We start from the raw sequence: 15,204 nt of genomic DNA on the forward strand, positions 1-15,204 counted from the left end.
GAATGCATAGACTGCGCCTTTTATTTAAACTATAGTTTTTGTTTTGTCTGTTTGGTTTTGAATGCCAGTATACCAACTGTTAGTATTCATTTGGCCCTGCCTCTGACTTTTGAGTTTGCACAGTTTTCTTGTTAAATGGAAAAGCAGTGGCATAGATCATAATTTTAAAGCTTATACATATGGGTTGTTCTCTGGAGTTGGGTACCACAGAGGGTCATTAGATTGAAATAATAAGTTTGACAGTTTTGTTCATTACTACGCTTCTTTATGTGTTTCTGAATGTTGCTTGATGTTAAAGCTATTAAACAATATTTTTACTAACAAAAATACGTTTTGTGTATTTGCAGTAATTTGGGCAAATACATATAATCGAGGAGAGGCCAAAATGGCGGGTAATTTGTGACATGTTGTTGGATTAAGCAATAACTAGGTCGTACGGAATGAAAGAAACACAAAAAAGCCCATGAACATGAGTTTGTAACTCATCATAAACGCATGCATTGTCAGGACAATGAGTACTGTTTGCAGAAGATCAACACAAATTTAAATATTAACCATAGTTGTATGTGGTCAACTTCGTAACGTGTCATTTCACAGCAGCCAGAACTTCATTTGCACAACACAGACCCACTTATCACAAACGCACGACTATTTTTGGCTGTCAATAGTTTAGCACACTTCGTAACACACGTGTAGAACGCAAGACAAAAGCAAATAACGTACTCAGTTTTTTGCAATCTGTCCATGGATTTAACACTGTCAGTGCATTTGGTTTCCCCTTTTTCCTGTTACGATGTTAGTGTTGTTTGTCCTGTTATTTCAATCAAAATGATTTTGTTCTGAAATTCTTTTGTACTAAACTGCACAGCATTCTTGCGGAAGGATATATCTGTGCACCCGTTGTACCGTTGCGCGGTACTGGTAACGTTGCCACCAGCCGACGGTTTGAAGTTTCATTTTTCATCTGCTCGCTCATGTTAAGAGAGCGAACGACGAAGAAGAAGAATGTTACGATGTTATTTTGACCATTCGTTGCTGCGCTATAATGGTAAGATTTTTTTTCAAGTTCACGAAATAGCTTTATTTATATTCTTTTATGTTCACAGATTCCTAAAGATCATATGAACACATTGTCGTTGAATTTCAATTTGAAGTTAGTTCAGTTTTTGACTCCCATGTCACAGTTTGGTACCTAGCTCCAGAGAACAACCCATATGTGTGTTTCAGGAAGGAACAGATTGTGCCGTGTGGAGAGTGTTCTTGGGTACCTTGACCTCAGCTTACCGCCAAAGGGGTGTTGGAGACACACACACACACACACACTTCCACAGTTGTGAATGAAAGAAGGGAGATAACCTAACAGCATAATAATTTCTCTACTTTGCCATGTGTTAAAAAAGAAAGACACATAAACAACCTCAAAAGGAAATGCTGAGTTGTATTCTTCAATATTGTAAACATATGCAGCATTCAAGCAACCAACTTGTAAAGAAAGTATATTTTTGTGATATATATTATAGATAGATATATATATCACAAAACATGGTCACATGCACAATTGAAATCAAATGCCACTAGTTGTTCAAAGCAAAACAACAGCACACTGAATATAATGTTAATACATGTACAAACTGAGTACCATATCAAAGCCCTCCTTGTCTCCATCAACATAATGAAAAACAATTACTTTCCACTTGCAATTTATCAGCAGTTCTAGTCTCACCTCCATTCCAGTCAGCATTGCTCACTCTCTTCACACAGATCTTCAAAATGACCAGTAATTCTTCAGTAAAAGATGACAACACACTTTTTCTTTAGCGTTTGGTGTTAATGGACGTGCTAAATCCTAAGTCCGGATGTAGTTGCAAAGTGAACCATTTTCGGCAGGTAGTCGACAGGTCCCTATAGAGCTCAGTATGCAGGGGTGTATCATCTGGCCAAATGCTGAAATAGCTGTCTCACACTTATGAGACGTACCCGTTCCACTTTCAACCACATTTTCAAGGCAAGTATATATATATATATATATGTCACAAATCATAGTCACAATTGGAATCACAGTCACATTGCTTCAAAGATTTAACTCATCGAAATAGCAGTATTAATCCTCAGTCTGGATCATGTGGTCACAAAGTAAACCATCTTCCAAAGGTCTTCGACAGGTCTCCAGAGTTTGGCATACAACGGCTGATGTACAGTCCACAGTTATGAGACATACAAGTTCTTATTTCAGCCACATTTTCAAGGCAAGTATATGTAGCTAGAGGTTACATGCCGAGTCTCAGTGATTATTAAAAATAATGGTCGAAGTTCGCGGATCATGAAAAATGCGAGCTTCAGCGAGCTTTTTCATGACCGCGAACTGAGACCATTATTTTTAATAATCACTGAGACGAGGTGTGTAACCTCTTTATTCCTCCTTTCTTCAGTTATTCAAAGAAAAGAGGAGTTTTTGTGCGAAAGTTTGATCGAATTTTATTCACTCAACCAGTCAACCTGCGCAAGGCGATCGATCAATGCGCGGTTGTATAGTTCCGTGCAAATCATTCCATTCTGTTAACACTTCTTGTCAGTTTCCCTGTTTTGGACTAAAATCAAGTAAACAGATATGTTGTTATTCTGCTGTGGCGGTAAAGGCAGATATTGTGTGTTCTGTTCATGTTTTGGTATCGCTTAGGATAATGTTCTTTCGTCAAATGGGACTAGCAGACGAACTTTTGCACCCGTGTTCCAACGCTAAAAACTGTATGAAGTTCAGTTTTCTGGGGAAAATAGTGTATGAAACCGATTTATGTTCTTTAAATTGATGAGATGTGTGCATTTGGTTGCGTGTGAACTGTTTATAAAATGAAATATTGTTGAAAACTGACCATCGGATTGCAATCTGTGTTCGGAGAAACGGAGTGAAAAGAAATTTGAAAGGGGAACTACTCTTGTCGGTAGACAAAGTATGAGAGTTACTTGCCTTGGGAATTTGCTTGTGTTGAACGTTTGTGCACGGCAGATCTAGATTCAGAAAACAACCAAACTCATGGATTTTATAATATATGGAGATTCATGTGTTCAAGCCTGTAGTTGTTAATTTAAATGCGGTATGTTTGTATTGTTTGCTCCAGAGATGTATACTTCGTACATTAGAGCGTTCGGAACTTTTTAGTCGCAAAAGTAGTACCGACACAGAACAGCTTCTCAACCCATTGCGCTATCGAGGATTCAGGCTGTTGCTGGCTCGTTATTTGTTTGGTTGCTGGGTGTTTATCGAAAAATAACTAGCTCTACAAGTTTACAGAGGTAAAGAAGCAGAGGGGGGAATAAATATATATATAGATATATCACAAATCAAAGTCACAATTGGAATCACAGCCAAATTTCTTCAAAGATTTACCTAATCAAAACAGAAGTATAAATCCTCAGTTTAGTGTGTTTGCAAAGTTACTGTCTTCCGGAGGTCATCAACAACTAGGTCTTACGAGTTTGATATGCAGAGGTTGTATCATCTGTAAATTCTGCTTTCAACCAGATTTTCAAGGCAAGTACATATAGTGTATATATATCACAAATCATGGCTACATTTCTTCAAAGATTTACCTAATCAAAACAGCAGATATTTTACCTCAGTTCAGGTGTGGCCTCAAAGTGGCAATCATAACAGCAGTATAAATCCTCAGTCCATGTACGTGTGGTTGCAAAGTGAACTTAGTCTCCCAGGGGTCGTCAACAGGTATCCAGGGCTCGATATGCAGAGGGTGTATTGTCTGTACATTTGGCTTTGAAACACATTTTCAAGGCAAGTATATTTATCACAAATTTTGGTCACATTTCTTCAAAGATTGACCTAATAAAACAGCAGTATTAAATCGTCGGTCCAGGTGTGGCGGCAAAGTGAACTGTCTTCCAGAGGTCATCGACAAGTTCCCAGAGTTTGGCATAGCCATATTTCTTCAAAGATTTACAAAATCAAAACAGCAGTATAAATCCTCAGTCCAGGTGTGGCCGCAAAGTGAACTGTTTTTTGAAAGTTGTCAACAGCTCACACCAGAGTTCGGTACACAGGGGTGTATGTGTATACTCTGGCCAACCCCCGTGATGTATTGTCCGACACTTATGAGATGTACCAGTTCCACTTGCTCTCCTCCTCCTCCTCTTCATCATCGCTCTCCCCTCTTCCTGCGGCATGATGACCTGGAATACCTCGCTTAGAGTTCACCTTACGCCAGATACGCCTGCAAAAGGAAAGGACAGAAAAATAAGAATAGTAAGTGTTAGGCAAATCTAAGAGTAGGAACCAGTGTTTTAGTTTAAAGGTATTTCCCCGGATCCAAATCAACCTACATGCATGCATGTATGTGTGAAATTTAATCTCAGTGTATTCGACGTTTATGCTTGTTTGTATACATATAACTGACTTTCAGTCAAACTTATAATCATATCTTCTTTTTTTACTACAGTAAAACCTGAGTCTAGCGGACCCTTGTTGTAACGGCCACCTGCTACATACGGACAGTTTATCATGGAACGAACACGATTTCAACAATAACTTAACCTTTAACGGACGGACACCTGCCACTTACGGACGCGGACACGATTTTTCGGACCGTAGGAAGTGTAAACACTGTCACAAACGGACACTACATACATGAAATGGCAACTTCAAAAACTCGACTGTTATTCAGGTCAGTGCTCGGCAGCTGTAGCACAAATGGTTGTTGATTGGTCACTTTCGCTTCGCTCACTTTCGCTTTTCCGCATTGTGGATACAGTCACAACCAAAAGCAACAGTACTGTGTTTGAAAATGGAATCTCCAGCAGGAAAAAGAAAACGTTGACTTTAGAGCAGCGTGTCGCTGCTTTGAAAAAACTAGATAGCGGCCAATCATGCCGAGATGTGGCGAAGGAGATAGGATGTGGTAAAACACAGATCGCGAGGATCAAATCGGAAAAAGAAGACGTGATGAAGGAGTGGGAGTCAGGGGCACGAAGCGACCAAAAAACTGTGAAACGTCGGAAAACGCAATATGAAGACCTGAACAACGTGGTATGGGAGTGGTTTTGCACTGCAAGATCAAAGAATCTGCCCGTCAGTGGACCACTTATACAGGTAAGAAAATGTAACCATTTATCATTTACCACTCCCCCCTTCCCAAAAGAAGCTCTGTCCCAGGTAGGCTCTCTCCTCAACTTTGCTGAGATGCAGAGAAATGTCGAGCTTGTGAATGCTGCCTTCACGCCGAAGTCCATGCTTGAAGACGTCAAGCTTAGGGAAGCTGGACGGGCCAAACAAACAGGCATCCAGGACTTTTTCAAATCGTCTTGATGAACACTATTCAATTCAATTTAATTTAATCTTGTTTTAATTCCTGTCACCGCCCTCAATCTGTGCCTTGTACAATGATCTGGTAATTTTATCTAAGTTTTTAGCTTGTGTTTTGTGTTGAAAAATAAATACATACTCCAGGATTGACAAAAAGTGTCTTGTACATTTTACGTGCTCTTTGTAAAATATTGCCCCGGCCCCTCCACCTGTGAAGAAAGGACACCTGTCTAATAGGGACACCATTACCATACCCCAAAGGTGTCCTTTAGAGACAGGTTTTACTGTATTCATTTTGTACTTTCCTCTTTCAAAAAAAGACTAATAATTGTATATTTTGTGAAAGAAAGAAAGACCATAAGAAAGAAAGAAAGAATCAAAACAGGTTCTCTGACATCCAAGAAAAGACAAATTGATCTGTTTTTTACAGTGAATATAGTCAACAGCCAATACGCTCTGCATGTATGCTTCTCATCCATATTCATTGAAGTATCTTGTCAACGGCTGATAATATGAAGTGATTAACACTTTGGCTATGAATGCGTACATGCTATTTATGGGTTAATATTAAACACATATCAGTGATTCACACTTTGGCTCTAAGTGTGTGCTATTTATGGGTTATTAAGTATATACCAAGTGATTAACACTTTGGCTACGAGTTTGTGCTGTTAATGATGATTATGAAACACATATAAAATATTTAACATTTTGGCAATGAAAGTGTACTGTTAGCAGATTATTTATTAACACTTTCTACCCCACCTATGTTGACCAAGTATTTTTTGGCCGAGACCAGCTGTGCTGCAGCAGGTCACTCAGAATTGTAGTAACTGTGTAGTAGCTGTGTATCAACATGCTGGAATGCAGGCGCTAGATCGACATTACAGGAAGCGACTGAAGCTAACAGTCTGAGCGAATATATCTGTATCTGGTCAGATAGAGCCATATGAGTGGGTACGGATATATCCGCACCTGGGAGACAATGAGTTAAACACATCTGCAATGATGGACCTATTTTACCTGGCATCCTTTTCGCTAGTGTCAGCATCCTGAATGGCTTCCTTCAGTTCTGTCTCCATCTCGTCAATGCTGCGCTCAAAGTATTCGTTCTGCTTCAACAACTTCTGCACCTCCACCTGCACAATCAATATATATATATATATATATATATATCAGTTCTTTTTCTTCTTCTTCTTCATTCATGGGCTGAAACTCACATGTTCACTCATATTTTTTCCGAGCGCACTTTATCTTATGCTTGCGTATACACACAAAGGGGGATAAGCCACTAGCAGGTCTGCACATAAGTTGACCTGGGAGATCGGAAAAATCTCCACTCTTAACCCACCTGGCAGCCGCGGCCGGGATTTGAACTCACGACCTTCTGATTAGGAGGCCGATGTCTCATCTAGTGATCTACTACGCCACTGCGCCCGTCTTGTATGCCTTGAATGCACTTTTCACATTTGTGTCATGAATGAACCATCTCAAATGACAAATCATCCCCCCCCCCCCCCCCTCATTTCCAATTGCTTGAAACAAATACACCTCCTCCATCGATCTTGCTCTCTATAACACACATTTCCTGGTTGATGAGAAATGTACAGGCAAACTCAAAAGTTTACTTCTATACTGGGGCTCCACCATGTCTCTGTCCACTCCTTACTCACCCATCCACACACAACCTCAATCACTTACCCCCCTCAACCTCCCCCGTCCCCACCCGTACCTCTGTCTCTTTGATACACTGTTCCAAGTGGGTGCAGACAGTCATGGGAACAAACTCCTCTCGGATTTGAACCCGCATGGCGTTCTCCTCGTCAATCTTCTCCAGAATGACGGCCTTCAGGTTCTCGATCTCCTCTGCTAACTCCATGGGCTGGTCCTTGTGCAACAGGCTCAAGTTTTTCTGTGTGTGGTCTGAAATTATTGGCAGCATTGCACATATTCATTACAGTGTACGTGTTAATCATCTCAAGAATGTAATACAGTGGAACTCGATCCCTTTTACGACCCCCCCGATTTAACTCTTACCAGTTCGCTCCCTTGCCCATCGTAAGCAAGCTTACGATGCCCCCCCTGTAGTTTTCCACTGACCAATTATCTAATTATAATTTTTTTTTTATTTTTTTTTTTTACATTGGATGGGTCGGACAGTGGATAAACTCATATTTAAGACACACTTTATGACTGAAACAAGCTGGGTTTTTGTTATAAGTTAGTTATAGAAATGCATTATTAGGCACCAACAAAAAAAAGTCTGTTAACGGTAACATAGGCCAAAAAAATAGGGTCGGTAGGTCGGGACTTTTTTTTTTATTTTTTTTTTATTTCCCCAAAACATATTTTTAAGTTATTTTGCCAAAAAACAAAGCCCCCTTTTTTTTTTTTTTTTCAAATTTTTTTTTTTCAAAATTTTTTTTTTCAAATTTGTTTTTTCAATTTTTATTTTTTTGTTTTTGTTTTTAACCAAATGCCAAACAAAAGTCTAGGGTCGCCCGAAAAAATAGGGTCAGTCAGGATACCGTAAACAGAATATTTTTTTTGGGGGGGGGCCTTAGGCATGAAACGTCCAACTTTGAAATTTGGGTGGGGGTATTCAGGTGACAATAACTTTTTTGTTTATCAGCAAAACTCTATAACACTTTGCTATGTTATGTAAAATGAATGCCCAAACCGACTAGTTAGCAGCATATCTAAAATAAACTGAACACAAAAAAAATTTCTTCTTTGTGTTTGTCACGTGTTCCAAAAAATGGGCGTACAAATTTCAACAAAAATCATGTTGTCACCCCCATAAAATTTTTACCTTTAAAGATAGCACAATTCTCTTTGCAAATATGAAAAGCTTATTCATTTTCCTTTCATTTGATATATAACTTTCTATATTTCATTTAGAATATGACCCCAGATAGCCACTCGGCAAGTAGGCACCAACAGCACTGTAAAATATGCCCTAAAACCCCCGAACTGGTAAGAGTTAAGACTTCCACACGACCAGCCCTTTCTCGGACTTTCTGTTCACAAACTCAGAAGGTCAGTCTAACCTCATTTAACGACTCTCTCCGTTTTAAGACCCGAGTTTCTCACATCTGCTGAATAAAGGGAAGTGAGCGCTCCAAATGCATACAATATGAGTAATAGAGTGAGTCACATTATCCGGAAACCTGTCTCCTACCTGAGAGAATAACAAGCATTAAAATGAACAAGAGACTTTCATCCTCTACTTATTCATAATAATCATATATAATTTTAATAATATAATTCTCATATATTCATAATGAACAGGAGACTGGTTCCGAATAACTTTTATTAATACTCTATCACACATAATTATCGTATACATTTAGAGTGCTTACTTCCCTTTATTTATCAGATCTCTAAACAGCGCTCTGCCTCATCACTGCTATGTTTTGATGTTTTTTTCATTTCAGCATTAAGTTAACATTTACACGTATTTATCAATTTATTTATTTATATATTTTTTATTCTGTATTCTTCTTTACTCTGCTCACCTGCCCCCTACCCTGATTTCCCCCATACAATCAACAGTAAAACCTCTCTGTGTGAAGGAAATCAAAGGGCTAACAACTGAGTCAGGCCGAGTTAGCATTTGCATCCTTCACGATTCACGAAAGCCAACGGGATACACATGGAAAGTGTATTGCACGGAGTAAACACAGCTCACAAACCAGCGAACAGTTAACTTCGTGAATCGTAGCTAGTTTAGCAGCACAATTGACGACTGTCCATCGAGGAGAAAGGTCTCAATGTTAACCCCTTCACTGCCCACCCCGTATGTAATACGTGGTCATTTTCGGTTTGTCGTACGCCCATAACCGTATCTCGTACGTGGGATTTGTGTCGGCGAAATTTTGAAATTTTAAATGGGAGGTAAGCGTGGAAAACAGGTCCAAGCTCTAGTATATAGGGTTGCTAAAAAGTAGAAATTTCCCTTGGACCGTCCGCAGAAGTTCGTATCACGTGACGAAAACTCGGAGAAAGTTCCAGACCTATAATCGTATTCAAGATGGCGGACAAAAGTCGAAGTTCAACCCGCAGGCCTGTCTTCAAGCGCTACAGTGCGCTAGAAGCTCTGCAAGAAGTGTTGAACGACAATGATAGTGGCGATGAAGACTTAGGAGGACTAGATGACAGCGATTCCGACGACGAGACAGACAGCAACCAGCACCACCCTCTTTTGTCGGAGGCTGTGGGTGATGAAGACGAAAATGACTCGAACTTCAAAAAGGAAACTGAAAGTGACTCCGAGACTGAGTCTGATGCTGCCGAAGTTTCTGACCATGCTATTCCTAGCACAAGTACCGCACCCCCTCCTGTCGTGAGAGGTCGTTGTCGTGGTAGGGGGAGGGGCTCGAGTTCGCGGGGGCGGCGTGGCCGAGGAATCGGGCGTGGTACCCTTATTCATTTATGGATTTACCACACAGAACACTTTTGATGGCTGTAATGTGAGTACCAGATGTTTGACTTCATTTTCATAATACACTTTCACCTGCTTTTGCAGTGTTTTGTGTTGTTTTATCTGCTGCAATGTATGTGTGTGTGTCCGAAAACTGTTTGTTTTGTGAAAAAAAATGTTCATTTTATCAATATTTACAAATACATTTTCAACAAAATCCTATTATTTTGATATCACATAATAGCCAAGGGTATTATAAATTAACATGCCAAATATCTAAGAGATATCTCAATAAATGAATGAGCAGTGAACAGATTAGTGAACCTACCCAAAAAAACTTAATTTTGGCCTGGCACACAGCAATACCAAAAGGCTATTATACTGTGGCAGTGAAGGCGTTAATCAAGCGGGAGGATAAAATGCCCGGAAAGAATGCAAGAAAAGGTTCCAGCCCTTTTTTTCCATGTCGCCAAACCTGTGAGTACCCGGTTTTGAATCCATAACCCTGATATCTTTCTTTTCATGATTGTGTGTATATGTGTGTATGTATCATAACTGTATCATTGATTTTACCCAATACAGTGGAGGGAACTTATAATTGGAGTTATTGTTTGTTTCTCAATGATAGCATAGTAGCGCAACCACCTGTCCATTACGACCGCCCTAAAGCCTCCCAAACAATGTGTTTCATATACATGTAACATGCAATTCACCAATCCAGAGCGACCACCTCTCTCTCTATAATGATCATTTTTGGTAGGTTCTTTGGTCACTAAAGACAGGTTCGAATGTATTACACATTCAAAGCCATTACTCTGTCCTCATGCTGAATTTGTAACTGTCCTGTCAAACATTAGTATATGTTAATTCCTCATACCTGTGGTTGGTTCCGGAGTATTCTCTAGCCATTCCTTTTCCTTCTCAACTTCGTCTCTCAATCTACAATACATAGAAAGAAGACTGCGTGGTTCAGATTTTTTATATCAAGCACATATATGCACAGATAATATCCATGCACAGTATAGTATTGAGCAAATGTGCAACACAATGAAACATAGTAGTTGAATGCTATTACAAACACACACACACACACACACACACACACACACACACACACACACACACACACACACACACACACACACAGACAAAAAACCATTGCTACAAGCACTAACACATTTTACGTCTTTAGATACAAACACACAGGATATCTGTCTCACAGTCTGTCTCTCTCTCTAGATCTCTCCCACTTCTCAAATGCTAGATAAAAGCAACAACAACCAATCACAACCATGAAAACCTTAAAAACATACGAACCTTACTCTCCTAACCCCCAGACACACAAAGACATATTCACCTGCTCAACCCACCTAAACTGCCCTTCCTTCACAAGCACTACTCACACACACACACACACTTCAAACCTAACCTACCTCTGATTTAAAGTAAGCAGTGACTGCGCCTCTTCAACCTGCTGGTTGACATGCTCCATTGCCTGAGCCATCTCCTGAGGTCGGGACGTTCCCCTCACCGCCATCTGCTCCACTTGTTCTCTCAGCAAATGCTGCTGGGACGTCTGGTGGTCTAGCAACCATGCAATGTAGTTGTCGTATTCTGCCTGTGAAACACCCGGGAGTGGTAATGAGTGGCAGAGGGACAATAACAATTCTTTATTTTACAATGGTAACAGAATAAGCATGGGAATACTTTTTTGCATCTGGTCCTCTGACGGAGTACTGACGGATCAAGTGACTTGATAAATGGCTTGCTTGCTATATTGTACTTTTACAATAGATTAACTGTATTTTAAGCATTAATCAGAAACCTTCAGAGGGATAAATAAACGAGTGACTTGATAAATTGTGTGCTTGCTATATATATTGTACTTTTAAAAATAGATTTACCGTCTTTCAAGCATTTCAAAAACCTTCACTTCCAACAACTTTCATCAGAGTAGAATAGAACAGATTTGAACAGAATAGAATAAGATAGAATGAAATAAAATCGAAGAGAAGAGAATGACTTAAAGTCAACGATGATTCAAAACCTTAAATGCGCCAGGATAATAATAACCTCATTTTTTCAGGTTCCCCCTTCCTTAACATAGATATATGCCCACACATTTGCAGAGTAAAGGCAGCACACTTGTACTTCCAATAATTATGAGTATTTTTATAAGTGTTTGCCTGTCTACTTAAAAAGACCACTCGGTCGACATACTAGTAAATTATGTAAAGTTTTGGTTTAGTCAACAATTAAACGTTCCAATAACCTACAATTCTGGTTTTTTTATTCATCCAATTTGACTTTTACTCTCTCAATTAATCAGCAATCAACACTCACCTTGATACACCTGAGGATGTAGCTGAAGGTGGGGGACTCGTTAATGACATCCTCCAACGTGTTGCTGTACACCTGCAGCTTGTGGAAGTTGATGCCCAGACCCTGAAGGTTCAGCATCTCCAGCTCCTTAACACAGACAAATACAGTTACATTTAGATTAGCATTTGTTTCTCCTTTTCTCTCGCCGTGTCCATACAATTCTCTTCAACTCGTACTCCATAACTTAAAAACAGCAGGAGAAGTTCTAAGAAGATACAAATATACTCTCAACAACAACAATAACAACAACAACAACAACGTTTTGAAACTAGGCATTTAAAAACTGTCTGAATCTTAAGTGGCTTCCATAAAAAAAGTAGTGTTTTAACTTTTATAGTATCAAAACCTTAAACACATTGCGTCTAAAGAGAATGTACAATATGAAAGAAACCTGACAATCATCATAATAATAGCTCTCATGATGTGACTGTAGTACATCTACTAACTAATTTGACAGCAAACTAAAACGATGGGGATAAACAGAAGGAAAAAAAAGAAGAATAAAAAGTACACATGTACTGACAAAGAATGACATTTTCTAAAATTAGAATAGCTAGATCAGATAATAGTCAATTGCTAATAATTAGCAAGTGAACCTGTAAGTTTCAAATCAAAACTAACCTCTTTCAACTTCTTTTCGTGATGCTGTACAGCTTTCACACCAGACAAGACATTCTGCTCTGATGCCTCTTTCTTCTTCAGCACGCCGTTTTCAAAGGAGCGCATCTTACGGTACTGGTCCTGACGTGTCACTCCCATGTTGTGCATGGACATGAAGTTATAGTTGAATGGCAGGTCGTGAAGAAGGTGGCGAGGCTGTTGACCCAGAAACGACATCTGAGATGTGAACATTGTGTCCTCCGCAGCTATCAAGCCGGGTTCAGATTTCAACTTGTTGAGGGGAGCTCTGGCAGACTTTGATTTCTTCAGCATGAGTTCTGCAGGCGGAAGCTCCTCCACAAGAATTCCGTCTTCAAGTTCGGAATACAGACTGTGTGCGGAGGGGGATTCTACCGTTTCACCATTCTCAGCCCTCTCCTTCTCTTCCTCTTTCAGGAACTTGTACTTCTTTAGTGGCGACTGGCGTCCCTTTTTAGCAGGCAGATTTGGAACCACTCCTGCCGTTCCCATGCTGAACTCAAACAGCGCCTGTTCCATCCGCGGATGGTGTGTTGTAGGAGGTGTGGGAATAACCTGGCTGCGCTCAACCATGGCGTCTGGGAGTTTTGCTGTCTCCCATGACTTGCGAGTGCTGGCGGCATAGTGCTGCAGCAAGACAGCTTCGTTCAGATGACCGCCCGAGTAGTCGTGGACGTCCTTCTTCTGCTTCACCTCAGCTCCGTCCAGCAACTCTCGTAGCTGTCGGCTTTTCAAGAACTTGTAAGCCATGTTGACTCCTATTAGAAAAAATACACAAGAAAATTAAAGACAGTTTGAGTATACTTTGCACTCAACGTTTATTTTAAGGTATTCCTGGTGTGTGGTTACATAATAACAACCCCCAACCTGAACTGTATAGCTCTCGGGGCAATTTGAGACAGTGTTCTTGTTAGACATAATCCCTTAAACTAAATTAATTGTGCAATGAATAAATGGGGTGTCCACAAAACGCAGAGACATCAGTTAATAATGGTATTGAAGTTCAAAATTAATGTGAAATTATTATTTTTTCTTTCACTGTACATAAACAAAGACCATGCATCCAGAAATTTTTTTTATCAAGCAAAACAACAAGCTAAAATAGACCTTTTTGGTTTTTAGTCTGCAAGTGCAAACAAGCGCTATAGCTTTAGAACATGTTGCTTTTAGATACAGTCTTATACTAAATTAGTATCTCGGGAGGATACACAAAATCTCTTTGTTTATTTCCCCTTTACTTTACACCCAGGTTTTGCCTTTCCAGCATATTGTTCATACAAAGCAGTTTTGTAATGAGAAACCCACCCATCACGGAAGTGAAGACATTACATCTCTGTTGAGAACAAAAGGCTCAGTGTGATTTTTTGATATCGCAGCCAAAGGAACTGGTATCAAACGAGAGAGAGAGAGAGAGAGAGAGAGAGAAAGAGAGAGAGAGAGAGAGAGAGAGAGAGAGAGAGAGAGAGAGAGAGAGAGAGAGAGAGAGAGAGAGAGAGAGAGTAGAGAGTAGAGAGAGAGAGAGAGAGAGATTCATTTACTTGCTGTCACACGGATACGTACTCTAAATTAAGATTGCTACTTCTAACCGTCTGAGGATTTAGCACGGCCATCAACATCGAACGCAGAAGAAGAAGAAGAAGCTACTTCTAACCTTCAATATAAGCGTAAAGAGAGGTATCAAATACAAATTAAACAGTTTACAAACCGTATTAATTCCACGGCACACTGGTCACGTATCCACCATTTTGACGCTTTGTTGTCCAGACAACACTTCCTGCAAAAGAGCGCTTCAGAAGGGAGATAACCCTCCAGTTATCTCTCCCTCCAATACATTTTAAGTATTTATCTCCAAGTAAATTTCCGCTGTTTTATATTTGCAGAAAAAAAGTTCAAATACCACATCTTTACAAGAACTTATTTGGACAAAATGAGTGCAAAATACAGTCACAGCTGAAATCGTGTGTTGCATATAGAGGAAGGGAAGCAATCGTGTTTTCTGTGTGTGCATGCAGTATGCATACATGCGTGAACGTCATGTGCATGTTTATATTTTATCAAATACTGTCAAGCTAATTAATATTTTGTTCTTGTTTAAATTCCTTTGGTCTGTCTGTGGAAGAGGTATACTTTGTACATGTCAAAGATCGATGTATCAAAAAAACACTCATCCTCATTTAAAAAAGTTTTGTCATGCCCAGATAATTCAAATCCCATCAATGACAAGCTTATAGACGTTTTTCAAAATGACCTAATATAATTTTTCGTCAGTAATGAGATTATAATTATATGAATACTTAATGTGTGTGTGTCAGCTTATGGGCATGCATGTGTTCATAATATGTATCATGTTTTTCACAATACGTGCATTCTACAAATGATCTAATACAAATGTCATCACTGACTTATCAACAGAAGATTCCTCATGAGCTAGCTAGCCCATATATACACA

The 15,204-nt window shown here is 39.5% G+C and overlaps 1 protein-coding gene across 1 annotated transcript; it reads right to left on the bottom strand.

Annotated features, from left to right (window-relative positions):
* Positions 1 to 1,360: 1,360 nt before the first annotated feature.
* Positions 1,361 to 14,585, bottom strand: LOC138962129 (uncharacterized protein C6orf118-like). The gene is made up of 8 exons (XM_070333848.1): positions 14,461 to 14,585; positions 12,738 to 13,513; positions 12,078 to 12,203; positions 11,168 to 11,352; positions 10,612 to 10,673; positions 7,044 to 7,234; positions 6,335 to 6,450; positions 1,361 to 4,223 (listed from the first exon to the last, which is right to left on the bottom strand). The coding sequence occupies exons 2-8, from the start codon at positions 13,503 to 13,505 to the stop codon at positions 4,103 to 4,105; spliced, it is 1,569 nt and encodes a 522-aa protein (XP_070189949.1). The 5' UTR covers positions 13,506 to 13,513; positions 14,461 to 14,585; the 3' UTR covers positions 1,361 to 4,102.
* Between the last annotated feature and the right edge of the window lie 619 nt (positions 14,586 to 15,204).

This window comes from Littorina saxatilis, linkage group LG3, assembly GCF_037325665.1.
Source record: "Littorina saxatilis isolate snail1 linkage group LG3, US_GU_Lsax_2.0, whole genome shotgun sequence".
In the NCBI taxonomy this organism is placed as follows: domain Eukaryota; kingdom Metazoa; phylum Mollusca; class Gastropoda; order Littorinimorpha; family Littorinidae; genus Littorina; species Littorina saxatilis.